Source organism: Protopterus annectens, chromosome 2.part0, assembly GCF_019279795.1.
Source record: "Protopterus annectens isolate FY-2018-M chromosome 2.part0, PAN1.0, whole genome shotgun sequence".
In the NCBI taxonomy this organism is placed as follows: domain Eukaryota; kingdom Metazoa; phylum Chordata; order Ceratodontiformes; family Protopteridae; genus Protopterus; species Protopterus annectens.
The window spans coordinates 391,845,528-391,863,259 of record NC_056728.1 but is presented as its reverse complement, the minus strand read 5'-3'; the positions used below and the strand labels follow the sequence as shown (position 1 = coordinate 391,863,259).

Here is a 17,732-nt window from a genome sequence, read left to right as displayed (position 1 = left end):
TCTCCGAATAATAACAGGGATAAGGATATGCATTTTACAGAACATAAAAAAAGAAAAAAAAAGACAATGATATGCAATAACAAGGAATTATTCACTCAGAATTAAATCAATTAGACATTTCCATAATTTGCTGAAAAAGGCTTTCTTCTTAGGTCCATTTATAATGAACTTATGAGCAGAAATATGTTTAATTGCCACCTCTTTGAAACCCCTCCAACAGAGTTTAGTGTGATCCATCCAGTTATTTGTGATGTATAGTTTGATAAGGGAGCAAAGAGTAATTAAAATGTGGAGTTCTAGTTTAGGCAACTTGGAGGGGGGGATATGGAGAATGGCTGTTTCCCATGAAAGTGTGGAGTTATAGTATCCCATTTCTGCAGACAAACTTTTAGAGAGCACCAGAGTTTATGGGAGTGGTTGCAGTACCACATAATGTGGAGTAAATCAGCTCTCGGATAGGGGCAACAAGTGCATGAGGGGGATAGATTGGGGTTAAATTTATTGAGTGTTACAGGAGTGTAGTAAGAGTTGTTGTTCAACATCAGTTGGGTATATAAGAGTTTTTTAAAAGGGGAGAGTTCTACAGTAGTTTTTATAGCTGAAAGTTTTTGTTCCTCTGTAATGGGGGAACCTTGGTTATCCCAGTAGTTAGAGAAAAGGCAATTAGATTTATATAATAAGGAGTTCAGTAATCTGTAAGAGGATGAAATTGTTTTTTTAGGGCTCGAAACTGCAGAAATGATTTCACATAGTTTGTTGATTTCCTGAGGATTGGGAGAGATATTGATAAGTTGTGAAGATATAATCTCTCTTAGTTGCCGGAGAATAACTGTGCATTTGTTATTGGCCTTAAGAATTAAACATAGCTCGGCAAGAGTTTTAGCCCTATATTTAAGAATATCCCATACATTAAGATCTTTGATGAGGGGGAATTCAGTAAGGTCAACCATTTTATTATTGATCTTGAGGTTTGGGTTGTGATGCAGTGGTTGGAGAAGGGGTAAAGTATTTTCAAGGTTGATGTCCTTAATCAGTTTTTGGAAAAGCCTGATCTTGTGTTTCAGGGTGTGAGATAGTTTAGAGTTGTTCATGGAAGTAGAGGATAGAAAGGGGATAGCTTTCGGGTTAATTTTGTTGGAGATGATGTGATGATGCCATAGTTTCATCAAAGACGGATAGTGAATATGAGCTTTACTATTTAGATTTGAGATGGACCAAACCCTATTAGATCAGATGATCGTGTAGTAAAGTTGAAAATTTGGAAGGCCTAGCCCTCCTTTCTCCTTAGGGTAGATTAACTTGGAGTAAGAGATCCTGACTGTCTTTGGAAACCAGATGAATTTGGCTAGATCTTTGTTAATTTTGGAGAACAGGTTATTAGAAACCGTCATATTAGATGCATTAAATTGATATAGGAGTCTGGGTAAAACATTCATTTTCACTATAGCTACTTTGGATAGAAACTCTAGGTTCAAGAGTTTCCATCTTTGTAGATCTTGATGTACAATAGACCATGTTTTTAGTAAGGTTTTTTGAAGCATGGAGGCTTGGTTATGTTCAAAGTGAATACCAAGATATTTAAGGTGATACGTTATTTGGAAGGAAGACTCGAGAAAAAAGAAAACTTTATGAGCATCAGGATTGATTGGGAAAATATGTGATTTTTTATTATTAATTTGGTAGTCTGAAGCATTGGAGAAGTTACTGACTGCGTTTATAATTTTAGGTAGATCTGAATTGGGAAATTGAAAATATAGATTTAGGTCGTCAGCGAAAGCCGATAATGCTACTTGAGTATTTAAGATTTTAGGTATAGAGTGGTGTGAATTTTGGGTGAGATATAAAAAAAAGGGCTCAATAAAAATGTTAAAAAGAAAGGGGGAAAGTGGGCAACCCTGCCTTGTTCCATTGGTGATCAATATTGGACTGGATCTCTTTATGTTTACATATAGGTATGTGTATGAATTTGTGTAAAGTATTCTGATCATATCAGAGAAGGTTTTGGGTATATTAAAATGAGACAGGGTAGTAAACAGAAAGTCCCAGTTTACTCTGTCAAATGCTTTTGAGGCATCCAAGGTCAAGGCATAGAACGGATTTTTATCTTTTTTTGTAAATTGTATTAGGGAATCCATTGTTAAGGTATTGTCCCATGTGTGTCTATTGCTCATAAAGCCAGCTTGGTCAGGGGATATTAAGGATGGCAGGATCTTTTGGAGTCTATTGGCTAATATAGCAGCAAGAATTTTTATGTCAACATTTATTAGCGAGATAGGTCTATAGTTGTGTGGGTCTGCTCTATCTTGTTTGTTTTTTAATATCAAAATTGTTCTTGAATTATTCCAATGTAGGTCAGTAATACCATTCTTTATAATGAAGATGAAGACTTTCAAAAGAATAGAGGAGATTTTAGGACTAAAAACTTTGAAGAAATTAGTGGTAAAGCCATCTGGGCCTGGGGATTTGCCTACTTTGAGGTTATTTATGACGTTTTGAATCTCTTGAAGATCGAGCGGGGCAGATAGAAGGGAGGTTTGGTTTGCCTTAAGAGAGGGAAATTTGATGGAGTTGAGAAAGGTCTCCATCTGTGGTTTACAAGTGTTGCATTCATTCCTGCTCTAAATATCTGAATACAGATCATGAAATAGTTGAATTATTTCAGTATCCGCTTTATACATTTTACCCTGGTAGTGGAGAGTGGAAATTCTAGGAGCACCATTATTGTTTTTTAATATTCTTGCAAGGGTTCTTGAGGGAATTTACACCCATTCAGAGTAGGTTGCTATAAATTTTTGTTCCTGCAGGGAGTAGTTATGTGAGTGAAGTTCAAGTAATTCTTTACGTGTTGTATTGATCAATTTGTCTATCTTTGGGTCAGGATATAGTCTCTGTTTTCTTTCTAGAGAGGATAGTCTTAAGGTAAGATTAGTTTCTCTTTTTTTGTTGAGTTTTTTAAGAAAGGAAGCTTTATTAATCAAAAATCCTCTTAATTCAGCTTTGCAAGCCGCCCATTGGATGTCTGGTGGAATTAGGGACTTTTTAAGATTGATGTCTAGGTCAGATAGCACGCCATTGATTTTATTTAGTATGTCTTTGTTATATAGTAAGTTATTGTTAAGAGTCCAGTTAGCATAGGTGTAAGTAGAGGGTGCAAAGCTAATTTTGAAGGAGATCCTTGCATGATCTGAAAGAAATCAGGGTTCAATACTGAAAGCATTTTTAAATTTAGAAAGAGGGTCTGAGATTAAAAAGAAGTCCAGACGTGACCAGGATTTATGGCAGTTAGAATAGAAAGTGTATAGGTTTTCTTTGGTCGAGATATTGCTAAAAGCAATAGCGTCCATAAGGTTAAAGTCTGAAATAAGTTCCTCTAGGGCTATAGAGGCTTGGAAATTATATGAGGAAGAGTTACTGGTGCAATCTAAACTAGGATCTATTACAGCATTCCAGTCCCCACCTATTATGAATAGGTAGTTTTGGAATGAACATAGGATGTTATAAATTTCTAAAATAAAAATTTGTTGTTGAGAGCATGGTCCATATACATTCAAAAAAAGAAGTGGTTTGGATGAGTCTGGGAGCAGAGATGTAAAATAACACCATCTACCATTTTTATCAGATTTAAACTCATTAATTGCTCCCTGGAATTGTTTCTTAATTATAATGGCCACTCCCTTAGAGTTGGAGCTATCTCCGGCAGCTATTATAGCCCTAATCCATTTTCTGTTGGTTTCTTTCTCCCATTCTTCCTTGGGCAAGTGTGTTTCCTGTAAGAAACAAATATTGGCCTGGGATTTAAAAACAAGGTGGAGTAGCAATTTTTTTTAGCAGTATTTTGTAAGCCTTTAATATTCCAAGAGTCAAAAGACCAACTCATGTAAGTTACCAGTTAGCGGGGTAGAAGGGAACGTTATATATATGGATATTTAGTAGTAAATCTGGAAAGAGTAGTAAGTGTTGGAGAGAATCTGCACTAAAATTTAAGTAAAAAGGGAAATCGGAGAATCACTTCAAATCCGTAGTTGCAAAAAATTTAAATATAAATGTAAAGGTAGCAAAATACTCCTTCTGACTAACCCCGGTGCCTACCCACCCAGACCCCTTAGGTGAAGAAGTACAAAACCATACATACATTGAACAAAACATTACTATACATATGTACAAAAGAATGCTCATCCAAAAGACCACCATCCTAGAGTACTACTCCAATGCACAAAGAGCATCCATAGTTGAAAGGTAATCAGGATAGTATGATAGGTCACTATAGCATGATGGAATTCACATACATTTACAAGCCTGCTTGCCTAATCCTCATACAAATGATATTTGGGGGTCTATAAAACTCATAAAAACAGTTTTTATACAATTAAGAACAGCTCTTATCAGATCTTGAATAAAACAAATATTGTAAAAGATTTTTTCAAAACCTGGAAAATGTTAAATACCGAGAAGTATAACTGGTATATATATATCCATACAACAGAATCTGTAGAAATGTAGTAAACTATGTATTTTTAAACATTTGTGATAGAGTAGAGCAATAACTATTTATAAGGAATCAAAGTTTATATTTGACTCTCAGACACTACTGATATTGTATATTTCAGCTGTCATTGTATATAGAAAAAAAAAGAAAAAAATATATATATATATTTATAGGACACCAGCTTTTAATTAAATCTCTCACCACATATGCGATAGCCAACTAAGCTGAGTGTACATTCCTCGGATGGCTACTAAAGGGATTAGCGTATATTTGTGAAAGAAAGCTGGTGTCAAGCTCATTTATCTATAAGAAAGAGAGTTACCTGTCTGAAACACCCCCCGCTCATTGTAAATATAGTTTCCCTGCTTCAGGAGATGTTTTTGCGATGGTAGGTTCAGGCAGGCTCATGAATTTGTATGCAGGAACTGCATACTACACAAAGCGCTACATGCGCGATTAACTGAGGTCAAACCTGTTATGTGTGGACTCCTGAGAGTCCCAAGCTAAAGATACCCTACTGTAAACATCACGCAGTACACAGGTTCCTTGTTTGACTCAGGTACCTGTTCTGAAGAAGAAAAAAAACATTTAGACAGCTTTAATAATAAAAAAGGAATGATATTAATGCTGGGTTAGTGAGCGGAGTCGTCCTTAATTCACCCGGTAAGTAGACAGAGTTTGTAGGAATTTCATAAGCTAAAGCGCTTGCACTAATATTGTATTAAGGTTCAGGAGCCTTATTGAAGGCTTTAAGAAAAGCTTCTCTCACTTCGCTTTGGGAGGTTGCTGTGAATTTAATGTCATTTTTAAAAAAGATCAGGGTGTTTGGAAAGCGCATTTGGAATCTGATATTCCTTTTAATAAGATCTGAGCAAAATGGAGCTAGTTTTTGTCTGTTCTCTTTGATGGAAAGGGGTAAATCTTGAGAGAAGGTGATTTTGTGATTATTCCACATGAAGGCTTTGTGTTTTTTTGCCGAGTTCAGTACCTTTTGGGCAATCTGATAGTTGAGTAGTTTTGCATAGACTTGACGGGGTGCTGAGGTGTCTTGGCATTTATATAATGCACGGAGGGTTCTCTCAATAATTATTTCAGGATTATCTCCGTCTAAGCGTAGCAGTGACTCAAATATCTGTTTTGTAATATTAAGTAAACCTTGGTTATCGTAGTTCTCAGAGAGACCTCTAATTAAGATATTGTTTCGTCTACTTCTTGCCTCGAGGTCTGTTAGTTTTAGTTGTAGATCTGATATAGAGGCTGTTTTGGTGCGCAAATCATCAGATAAGGACTGTATTTGAAACTCATTAGTTTGGGTTTTTTGTTCGAGTGTGTCTACTCTGTCAACAATTTGATTGCTAGATTTTCCTAGATTAGAAAGTTGTTCCGAAAAACTTTGTATGGCAGAATGAATGGGTTGGAGGGCCTGTTTCAGCTCATCCATGTGGAAGTTGGAATCCTCTTTAGTATTAGTATTGCTTTTATTAGGCTCCATATTTTGTTTATTTATTGTTTGTCTTTTTGAAAGACCCTCTTTTTCTGGTGAGAATATTGCTGAAGATTTGGCTTTTGTTGTTTGTGTCTCCATTGTGTTAGGTTCATTAGTCACTTTTATCTGTTTAGCCATGAGGAGTTAGGAGTACTGCAGATGGAAGCAGGCCCTTTGAAACACTGTGAATATAGCACTGTGGAGAAGCTCTAGGATTTAAAAACTGTATTCGAATCTTGCAGGTTGCAAAGGTGATGAAAAATCCGGAGTGATGAAGGTAAAATAGCTCTTTCTTGTTTAGGAACACAACCATGAACTTTTTAAAGTATTTAAAATCTTAGAAGATGTAGTTGAGAGCTCTGTGCATAAGCTGTACACTAGATGACCACCATCTTGGAATTGTATATTTCATGATTCTTTAGCTATCTCACTGATAGGCAGCAGTCAGTGAGATGGGACTTGACACTATCTACCCCCCTTATAGAAAGAACAGGGGTCCCCCAAGGATCCATACTTGGACCTCTACTTTTTAATATTTTCACCAACTCACTTCACTCCTCTTGTCCTCAGTCTATCATTGTCCAACATGCAGATGACTCTACAGTCATCACTATTGCTAACTCACTCTCTGAACTCTTACCTACTACCCAGATATCCTTTAACTGTATAGACATGACTCATAAATAACCAACTCATCCTCAACCCTAAAAAAAAAAAAAGAAAATTGCTACTCTTTCTTCCTAAATCTGTTAACAACATCAAGCTTTCCTTCCCCATAACATTCCTAAAGAATACCCATATAGAAGTCGAATCTAGCACAAAACTACTTGGTATTACCATTGATGATCAACTCAAATTTGATCTACACATTAACAATTGCATCAGAAAAACCCACCAGAAAATAGGACTTCTGTACAGGAACAACAAATTCCTCACCCCGAAGCTAAGGTTACTCTCTCTCATGCCTATCTACTACCTTGCTTAACTTACTGTTCCCAAATACTCAGTAATCTGAACTCCTCCCTACTCACCAAACTAGAATCAACATATCACAAGATAGTCAGATTTGCAGTTCAACAAACATATAAATCCCACCACTGTCGCTCCCTAAAATACCTGAACTGTCTCGAATTACCACACCTGTTTCTCCAATCTCGGCTCCAAATCATACACACCATTCTAAAGCAGCCTTTCTGCCCCACACTATCATCCCTCATCTCCCTTTACTCTCCTATCAGACAACTCCGAAGTGCAAACTGTGACCTATTAACTGTTTATAAACTCAAATCTAAGACAGGGTGCAACTTATACCACCCCTCTACTGCATGGAACAAACTCTCACTTGAAATAAGGAACCTTACACACCCCAAACGATTTAAGCTAGCCAACAAAGATTACTTAAACACTGGACCTGCCATTGCATTAACTCACCCTGACCTTAACCAAGCAAACTAACCCTGTGTATCAATTACAGTCCCTTTCCTTCTATGCAACTTTCAGAACTATTCCTTTATTCTGCTTAATGAACTTTAGATTAGCTAACTTTTTTAAACTTCAACATTTTGTTTCTTATGCTTTAATTGTTACTATGCTTTTGTTTGTTGTATTGCATAATTCTGGCAACTACTGTATGTGATTTGTAACTTACTGAATATCACTCTAGTAATTTTTGTATGTTCTGGAGCTTTTCTCCCCAGGTCTCCACTGAAAAGGGCATTAGCTCAGTCCGACACTCCTGGTCAACAAATGTAAAATAAATAAATAAACAAGCAAATAAATAAATAAATAATAAAATAAAAAGTGAAGTCTTACAGCGTGCAAGGGAGCAAATTTTTTCGGGTTATCCTTGTGCCATAATAGTAGATGATTTATTGGTTGGAGGCAATGGTGAAGCATAGCATGACAGAAACCTAAAGAGAGTTCTAGACAGAGCATGTGAAGAAAATTTGAAGCTCAGTCCTCTGAAGTGCAAATTCAGACTACCACAAGATATATATGCAGGTCATTTATTTACCAGTACTAGCTTGAGACCAGACCCGACCAAGCAAGCAGCTATTCTTGAAATGTCAGCACCAGATAATATTCAAGCTCTACAGCATTTCTTAGGCATGGTCAACTATTTAGGTAAGTTTCTAACATACTTCAGTAAGTTGACAGCACCTTTAAGAGAGCTGATGTGCAAATATGTTACATGGTCATGGTTAGAGCAGCACCAAAATGCATTTGAAGACCTTAAGCAGAAAAGTGCCACCCCACCTACATTAAGATACTATGATGTGAATAAACCAGTCACTCTTTCCTGTGATGCTTCAAAATTTGGTCTTAGTGCAGTTATTCTTCAAGAGGGCAGACCAGTAGCCTATGCATCTAGAACTCTTACTCAAACTGAAATGTAATATGCTCAAATTGAGAAAAAAACTCCTGGTAATAGTATTTGCATGTTCCAGGTTTCATGATTATATTTATAGTCGAGCTATTCAGATTGAAACTGACCAGCAATCTCTAGTTACTATTCTAAAGAAGCCTATGCATTCAGCTCCAGTGAGATTGCAAAGAATGATGTTCAAATTGCAAGAGTACAACTTCAAAATGGTCTATATGAAAGGTAAACTACTTTATCTGGCTGATACCTTATCCAGATCACTCAGAAATATGACGAAACAGCTTGACGCAGAGAATTTTGACTTTGACATGATGGCAGTGCATAATTTTTCTACCACTAGGCTTGATGAGCTAAGAGATAACAGCAAGACTGATCCAATTTTGCAAAAGCTCAATCACTACATTAATGTTGGATGGCCCTCAAAATACTCTATTGCACCACCTAAAGTGCAAACCTATTTTCCTTACAGAGATGAAATGTTGATGGAATATGGCATTATTTTCAAAGGTCCTAAAATTGTTGTTCCTGCTTCCTTACAACAAGAATATGTCCAGATTTTGCATCATGGTCACCCAGGTTCAGCATCCACTAAGAGAAGAGTGAGAGAAATAGTATTTTGGTCTTCATTACTGAAAGACATTGATAAAGTACTTTCTTCTTGTTCAGTATGCAATAGCACTAGACCACATTTGCAAAGAGAACTACTTCAGCTAAGTCCAGTTCCTGAACTACCTTGGTCAACAGCAGCCACTGATATCTTCGAGTGGGACAACCAACACTATTTAGTATTTGTAGACTCATATTCTAATTGGTTTGAGATTGACTTACTACCTAACCTAACATCCACTACTGTTATTACTAAGTTGAAACATCAGTTCTCAGTCCATGATAGTCCACACAAGTTATTTCTGACAATGGTGCTCGATTTACTAGTCAGTTGCCTCAGACATTTGCAAGAGAATGGGACTTTGTTCATGTTACTAGCAGTCCTGACTATCCACAGTCAAATGGGGTAGCTGAACGTGCAGTGCAGAGCGCAAAGCAATTACTTGAAAGGTCAAGGCATGACAATACCAATGTCTTTTTGAATATATTACATCTCAGAAACATACCCCATGACGATATACTTGCCTCACCTGCTCAAAGACTATCCAGGCAAACCAGAACAATGCTACCTATTAGTTCCAGTGTATTGAGGCCTAAAGCTAAGAACAACAAAACCACTAAGGCTCAATTACTCAAGAAGCATTCTATCCAGAAGTCCAGTTGTGAGAAAATTGAGCAGATTTCTACATCCATTGAGGGAAGGAGAGACAGTGAGGATACAAACTGCAAAAGGTTTTGACTGGATTGGTCAAGTTACAGGCATATGTACCGAGTGGAGATCCTAACTTGTAGAATCTGAGGGTTTGAAGTACAGGAGAAAGTGCAGGCATCTTCTTCCTGTACCAGAATCATCATTGTAGCATTGTTCCTGTGATACAGACTCTAGATCTCAGAGTAAACCAGACGTTGTTCTCATCCCAGAGTGTATTTCAATCTCTACTTCCATTTCTGAGGATGTTCAAAATACTTCCAAGGTTGAACATTTTGTAGAGACAGCTCCAGTTGCTAAACCTAATTCCCAGTTTTATGTCACATGATATGGTCAAACAACCAGGCCCAGTGTGAAAAATACAGCAATGTATATATGTACCTAGTCTTATACAATTGCATGACAGAGAACTACTTGTAATATCTGCATGCCAAATAGATTCATAACATTGCCTGATCTATTTCTCAAAGAGAGAGGATGTAGATCCAAGTGAATGTGCTATGTCTTTAAGAAGCATATCGAGCACTGAACATGCACATATAAATACCGGGCACGTGCTATACCCAGTGCCATTTTGAGAGTGCAGACAGAGAGAGAGCAAGTATGATTAGAGCAGTTAGTTTGTAAATAAGTTACTTAAGTTAAAGTTAGTAAACTTCTATCATGGTGTGTTTGTACATAATAAAGAACCTTGAAGAGAAACTATGAAGGCTGTTCTATTGTGTCCAAAGTAGGAAAGCAACAGCATCTATCTCCAGGCTTGTGATTACTCCACTGCAATTGGCACTTATTAGGCTGACTGAGTATAATGCCCACTTTAGTATGTACCTGTCCACACACTTAACAAATCATGAATGACCATACTGCTTTCTCACCTAGAAAATCAAAGGCCAAAATCATAAAACCTACACTGACTATTTCATAGCATTGTCTTTTCTTGGTATCATAGAGGCTACTGAGAGGAGATATCTGCCTTATGTACAGAGTCTTAACACATCCAATCCACAAACCCAGTGGTGGCATAAGCATCCACTCAAAAGATATTAATCTCTTCTACAACATAAATAGAACATGTTGGAGGGATAAATGTGTCAGAGTGAAAGCCACGTTTTTGGAATTGTATTTCTCTCCACATAAAGCAAAACACTTTCCTTACTCTATCCAAATGCAATCCAAACAAATGGATAGGGACCCCCAAATTCACTGTTGCTTTAGCACCCTTGTCCATTATGGATAGAGAGTAACATGTAAATGTTCTGCCTGGTTCTCAGTTTTTCATACTTAAATTTCAAGGTCTAAAACTGTCATGGGAATGCAGGACTAGGCTTTCAAAGATCCTCACTGATCAATAGCCCTGTAAGTACCTATGAATCTATGAACTTATGAACAAGTGGATCTTGCTCAGAAAAAAAAAAATCTCAATTTCTTGAAACAAATGCTATCGTTAACATGAGCTGCAAAGTATGTAGAGTCACTTATGCCCTCTGTAACACTGATTGGTTGATTGCCAGTAAGTTCTGCTCATGCACATATACAGCTGTAAGACAGACTGCAGTGCTAACATACGGCAAGCATGGGAGCCCAATAAAGCATGTACTGTACTTTTACTCCTTGTTTGTCTAGTAGTCTGGTCCCATGGCTACCTGTTTATATAGACATACATGTTATGCTAGTAAAACAGAACATGAATACACTAAAGCCATACCACACACAACTTTCTGCACTCGTCTTGATAATTTTCAAGTATAATATTCCTTGCCAGTCACTGGTGTATGCATAACCAATAATAAAAAAAAAGTTTTGTTTTACATTATATATGGATGATGATGCTTGTAGTATATATATACTTTTATTGGCTTAATAGATAGTATTCTTAAACTTAATGTTGATTGAATTGTACGTTCCTGTAATTGGGAATACTTAAATTGCTTTTTCAATATGTACAATTGCAAAATGCTGGGATATTTGCTCCTCTATCCTTCTCCCTAATTACCAGTCAATTAGATTTAAAATGATGAACAGCTCAGCCTAAAGCAGAAAAAAATGTTCTTTACCTCATTTTTTTGATACCAGCTAACATTTTCCATTTTTGAAAACTTTTGAGAACGCTTCACCACAAAAAAGATGAGATAACCACTTCCTCCTAATGAAGCTATGATAAGGACATTTGCCACAACACGGAGAAATCGGATCAAATGAATATTTTCATCTTTCTGGTTTTCTTCTTCATCCACTATGGACTCCTGTAAAATGTCAATAAAATGTCTTACTAATTTTATAAATTACTGTTTTTATTAAATATGTATAATTTGTCATGAGGTAAAAATGCATATATATGTCTGAAATACAGATTGTTGGTATGCACCTTTAATGAGCTATGTTAAGTCTTTTTTCCTTCTTTCTTTCTACCTAAATCTTGGTATTTCCTTACTGTTAAGTTATGGATACCTATGTCTACTACTTTGCGCAAATGATTTATTTATATATTGCATGTTGTAGACTAGACATATTTATATTAGATAAATGAAATCCAACTGTTATTTATACTCACCAGTAAATCATGACAAAGCATTCTGTTTTTTTTTTTTTCTTTCTTTAAGTTTGTAATGTTTGATGTGCAGGATTGGATGGCTATAACTGGAGATGATCTTTATAGATGTTCCAGGTTTCTGAATGCTGACAAAAATAAAGTAAGAAAAGTAGCAATTGAGATTTCCCTGATTTTCTAGAGCTTCTTATCTTGTATGTGTAATATTATAGCAATAACCCACGCCTGGGTGTGGGTAATGCTGGATTTACCCACGGTTGGCGTGGTTCACCCGAGGGACCAAACAAAGCCAACCGTGGGTAAATACAGCATTACCCACACCCAGAAGTGGTTATTATTATACCATGACATTATTTAAGAAAAGAAACTATTACTTTTCTTAAATAATGGCATAGTATAATGCCTGTTTGCTGCCCTTCCGCAGATGTCTGGCATCAGCGGCAGTTCTGATGTACTGCGCGCCTGCGCAGTACATCAGAGCTGTGGGCAAAAGCAATGGAGAAAGCAAGATCTCCGTTGCTTTTTTTTTTACTGTTTCGATATGTTAAATGGGTTTAACATAGTGAGACAGCTTTAAAATAAGCAACGGAGATGTCCGTTGCTTATTTTAAAACTGTCTCGCTATGTTAAACCCATTTAACATAGCGAAACAGTAAAAAAAGCAATGGAGATCTTGCTTTCTCCGTTGCTTTTTTTTTATAACACTGTCTCGCTATGTTAAATGGGTTTAGCATAGCGAGACAGCTTTAAAATAAGCAACGGAGATCTCCGTTGCTTATTTTAAAGCTGTCTCGCTATGTTAAACCCATTTAACATAGCGAGACAGTGTTTTAAAAGTAGAGTTATACTAATGGAAAAAAGTCCGGGCGACCGGACCTTTTTCCATTAGTATAACTAGATTTACAATGTGCATGCTAGCCAATCAGCGTGCACGTTTTGGGGGGGTCATGGTATAATATGGATCTGAAGACACAGAGGAGTGAGCAAGAAATGTCACAGAGAAGGGAAAAGTAATATTTTGGAGAGTATTACTTCAGTGATGTGTGGGATGTTGGATAAAAGTAACGTATTTGTTGATTTTAGTAAAAGGTCAGAAGACCTTAGTGTGTTGTATCTGTGCAGTGTACTAAGGTACTGAGGCATAAGATGGGTGAGTCAAAAGGTGAAAGGTACAAGTATCCAGAAGACATTAGATAATTTCTTAAATAATGAGAGTGTAAAAGTGATCTCTGGGCTGTTATGAGCAAGTGGGTAATAGGGGATTATCTTTTAAGCAAATAAAAAAGTGAACTGGAAAGGGAAAAAAATTAAGGTAAAAGACAACTCAGGAAAATGGATGGTAGCCATTGTGAAATAGCCAGAGAAAACATGGTAGCAATCAAAACAATTTTTTTCTGCATTCTTTAAATCCAGATGGAACCAGCACAAAAATGTAGTACATGTTGTCATACATGGGGGAATATAATAAATAAATAATATAGTTTATTTAGTTATAAAATAAGACTCTAGCATCTCAGTAAGAAGTGGAAATAGATGGAGTCAAAGAAGAATGACAGCATCCCAAAACAGCCTGTGTGAATATTATAGAACAAATATTTGGATGAGGCAAATATGGAAATACAGTACGTAAGCAAAGCTGATGGTGCAATCCAGAAGTCCAGAAAGTCATCTAGAAAAAGAAAGACATGTAGGAAGAAATGAAAGATAGAAAAGATGGACCAGGTTAAGAAGGAATAGTGGTTGGCTAACAAAAAGACTAACAAAACAGTCACAGAACCAAAGAACAAGGCATCAGAGAAACTATCAGCTTCTTGAAATTTATTCAGCAAATGGCACAAACAAGTTCTATCAGGATGCAAATCAATGATTGAAAGATAAAGGAGAAGTCACCAGGAGACATTTATATGGCAAGCAGCAACAATCTGTTCACTACTCCGGAGAACATCAAAGGCAAATGGAAGGAGTTCTTCAATAAACTTGTGAATGAAGAAAATTCCACAGAAGCTGTACTGTCTCGTGTATAGTGTACAATGAAAGAGGAAGAAGAACCCAGTCTAGAAGAAGTACAAAGATCACTAAGTAAATTAAGTCAGGGAAGAAAGCAAGTTCAGATGAAGTCTTAGGAGATATGATCAAGATTTTGGGTGCAATGGGGAGAAATGGTTCCTAAGGGTACTCATTACAGTCTGAAGACAAAGACTTCAGACTGGAGAATAAGAATTATAGTGTCAGTATGCAAGAACAAAGGAGACATTCTCAGCTCTGGGCAGTATGGAGGTATCAAACATGCCCCTACTTCTTAACTGTCCTGATTTTCACAAAATATCCAGATTTTTGTCTCATATTTTTGGTGTTTTCCCCTCATAAAATTTGTGGTTTTGTGTCAAATCGTTGAGGATTAAAGTCAATAAATAATGATGGTCACTTAAGTTTTAGGCTTCATATCCTTCAGAAGATGTATTCAAACACAAAACATTTTATTCTAGCAGCTTTCTAAGGCTATAAGAGCAATAGTTAAAATTTGTCACTATTTTTGGACCTTTGTCCCCCCATTATTTTTATTTTTGTTCAGATTTCTTGTGTTTAGAGATTGAGAGCTATGGGCATAATTCACACTGCATGAAAGTGTTGGCGAGGGTGTCTGATAATCGAATATGCAGATTAGTAGAAAGTAAGCTGGGAAATGAACAGTTTACATTCAGACCAGGATTCTACACAACTTACTCAATGATTGCAGTGAGAGAGACACTGGGAAAGAAGTTGGAGATGGGGAAAGAATCTAACCGGGCATTTCAAGACTTGAAGAAAGCTTAAAGCAAAGTCCCAAGAAAGCAAAGTTGAGCAGCCCTGTGATTGTTTGAAGTCCAGGAAACACTGGTAGAATTAATGCAGACTATGTACAAGGACCCAGTGTCAGAACTCACAGAGGGGCTCACAGTGAAAGTAGGTCTGCATCAGGGCTCAGTTCGGAGTCCACCCCTGTTCATACTGGTGATGGAATACATTAGCAAACTGGTCAGAAGTGATGAATATATAAAGCTTTGGATGCAGTGAATGTGGCACTACAAGCAGGTTCTAAACATGAGCTTCAGTAAGTGAAAGATAAATGAAATGTAAAACTGACAGCATATGGGATGAAAGTGAGTATAGACAAGTCAGTGGTTATGTCAGCAAAAGTGAAGAATCAAAGTAAGGTGAAAACTAGGACAGAAGAAAAACAGCTTCATCTATCTGGGAGGTGTGATTAAGCAGAAAACAAGTCTGAATACAGAGGTCAAATCTATAATCAGAAGTGCTGCTATGAAGTGGCACAAAGTGTCAGGGGTAATGTGTCACAGAAGAATATCAACAAAAGCGGAAAAGTAAGCTGCATAAAACAGTGGCGTGACCAGTCTTATGTATGATACAGGAACTTGCACAGTGTCCGCTAAGCAGATAAAGAAGCTTGAAGTGATATAGATGAAGTGCCTGAGATGGGTAGCTGGATGCACACTGTGGGACAGATGAAGAAATGAAGACAGAGGACAAGCCAAAATAGCCTCTACTAAAGAGAAGTCCAACCAGTCATATGTGCAGAAAAGCAGAAGATGATTAGGTAAAGAAGACTTTGGAGACACAGGAAGCAGGTAAGAAGAGACAGGCATGTCCAGCAAAGAATTGTATGGATGGCTTGACAGAAGGCATGTGACAGTCAGGCATGACTTTCAAAGAAAGTAAGATAATTACACTGAATCAAGAGAGGCAGTAATAATTGACATGACACCATGATATCATGTAGAAATGGGGAAAAGCTGGTTGATAATGACGATTAAATACATAAATAGATACATACATATATATACATATATACATGCATACATACATACATGCATAAATACATACATACATACATTCATATGTAAATAACTGCAGTTATTCTGAGAGTTTGGACTAGCAAAGTCCTCATTTACATGACAGCACTGCAACAATGCTTTCGGAAGTAAGAGGAGTAGCTTACAGCCAGAGTATACCTCAATGCACAACACAGGAAGTACAGAAGTTTATAAGTCTCTCTCTCTCTCTCTCTCTCTGTCTCTCTCTCTCAAGTATAAGGCTTGTATTTATAATTCTCACAACTGCAAAAAAGAAATGGTGCTCTCCAAGTACAGGCAAATCCAGTGCTAGCTGTATCACAATTGGACACTTCCACAAATGTGCCAAAACCACAAAATTACAGAATCAATGCAGACTATGTACAAGGACCCAGTGTCAGAACTCATAGAGGGGCTCACAGTGAAAGTAGGTCTGCATCAGGGTTGAGAATAAACAACCAAGATCCGAATGAAGCACAAAGGTGGTAGGTTGAGGCTCCCCACACATCTACTACTAACATTACCATATTATTTAAACTAATGGCAATCACTGTGAAATGGTGTTTATGAGTTATTAAAACTTGTTGCTTCAAGGGCTTACTTCCTTGCTACTTCAGCACAACCAGTTGGCATCCACACCCAGGTTCTGACCAATCAAAGCACTCCAGTGTAATCCAAATGAAGAGCGTCCTTCATGAGCAGTAGTGTGTCCGTCTCCCTGGATGACACATCTGCATGAGGGGTGTAACAACTGCATCTGGAATTCTGGGTCAGATTCTGGCCAAGTCACATGCTACGACAGATGCATTAAATCTGGGTGTGGATGTAAAAAGTAATGTGTTGATTTGACAAGATATTTTACAGGACATATGCTGGCTTGCTTGAACATCATACAAATCACTTGGCAAAACAGATAATTTTCATAAAGTTCTGTTATATACTACATAGCTCATAGTTTGAAAGTATTCCTTAATTTAGTCTTTTATCAACACTGCAGTCTGCTAGCATTTCATTTTTAATCACAAATTTTAAAAACCACTATTCAGTTCTTTTGGGATTTAAACCACAATTTTGAACAGTACTTTTTAAAATGTTTGCATCTTAAGTTACTGTATTCAGAATAACATATTTATCTAACCATTTAAAAATGAATCCCCCTTCACTCTTGTGGAATGCATAAAAATTTAAAACATAGGTACATTTTTGTGTGCATGTAATAACTACAGTTCATTTTTCAGAACAGTTTCTTAAACATTTACTCAGTTTGGCATGAAACTGAAAACAAAGTTATAGCAGGGCAAACATAGACTGTGACTCTCAAGTCATACATAGCTAAGCAACTCAATATGGCAGCACAGGGAGGAAAGGAATATCCAGATGAAAACATGCAGCCATTCTATGCAGCTAGTTACACTTCAGAACACATCACTCTACCATGCCGTAAGTATGCAGTTAGACCTTGGTGTGCAGTGCACAGTGGCAGCTTCAGTTTCCTCTTCTTACCAGGGCACAACAGGGACATAGTAGCTAGTTGGCAGGGCATGAACGACATGTAAAAAAACACGATAACACCATACCAGTAACGTACAGAATACATGATACCCAGTTAAAAAATGAAAGACCAATGAAAAACAGTAAATGACATAATCCTGCAAAACCCGGC

At 37.0% G+C, this 17,732-nt stretch overlaps 1 protein-coding gene across 1 annotated transcript in view; it reads right to left on the bottom strand.

Moving 5' to 3' along the window:
• TMC1 (transmembrane channel like 1) overlaps window positions 1-17,732 on the bottom strand; it is a 902,740-nt gene that overhangs the window by 543,985 nt on the left and 341,023 nt on the right. Inside the window, exon 7 of the mRNA XM_044060320.1 lies at window positions 11,725-11,913. Coding sequence (XP_043916255.1) covers window positions 11,725-11,913 — 189 coding nt within the window. The remainder of the gene's footprint in view (window positions 1-11,724; window positions 11,914-17,732) is intronic.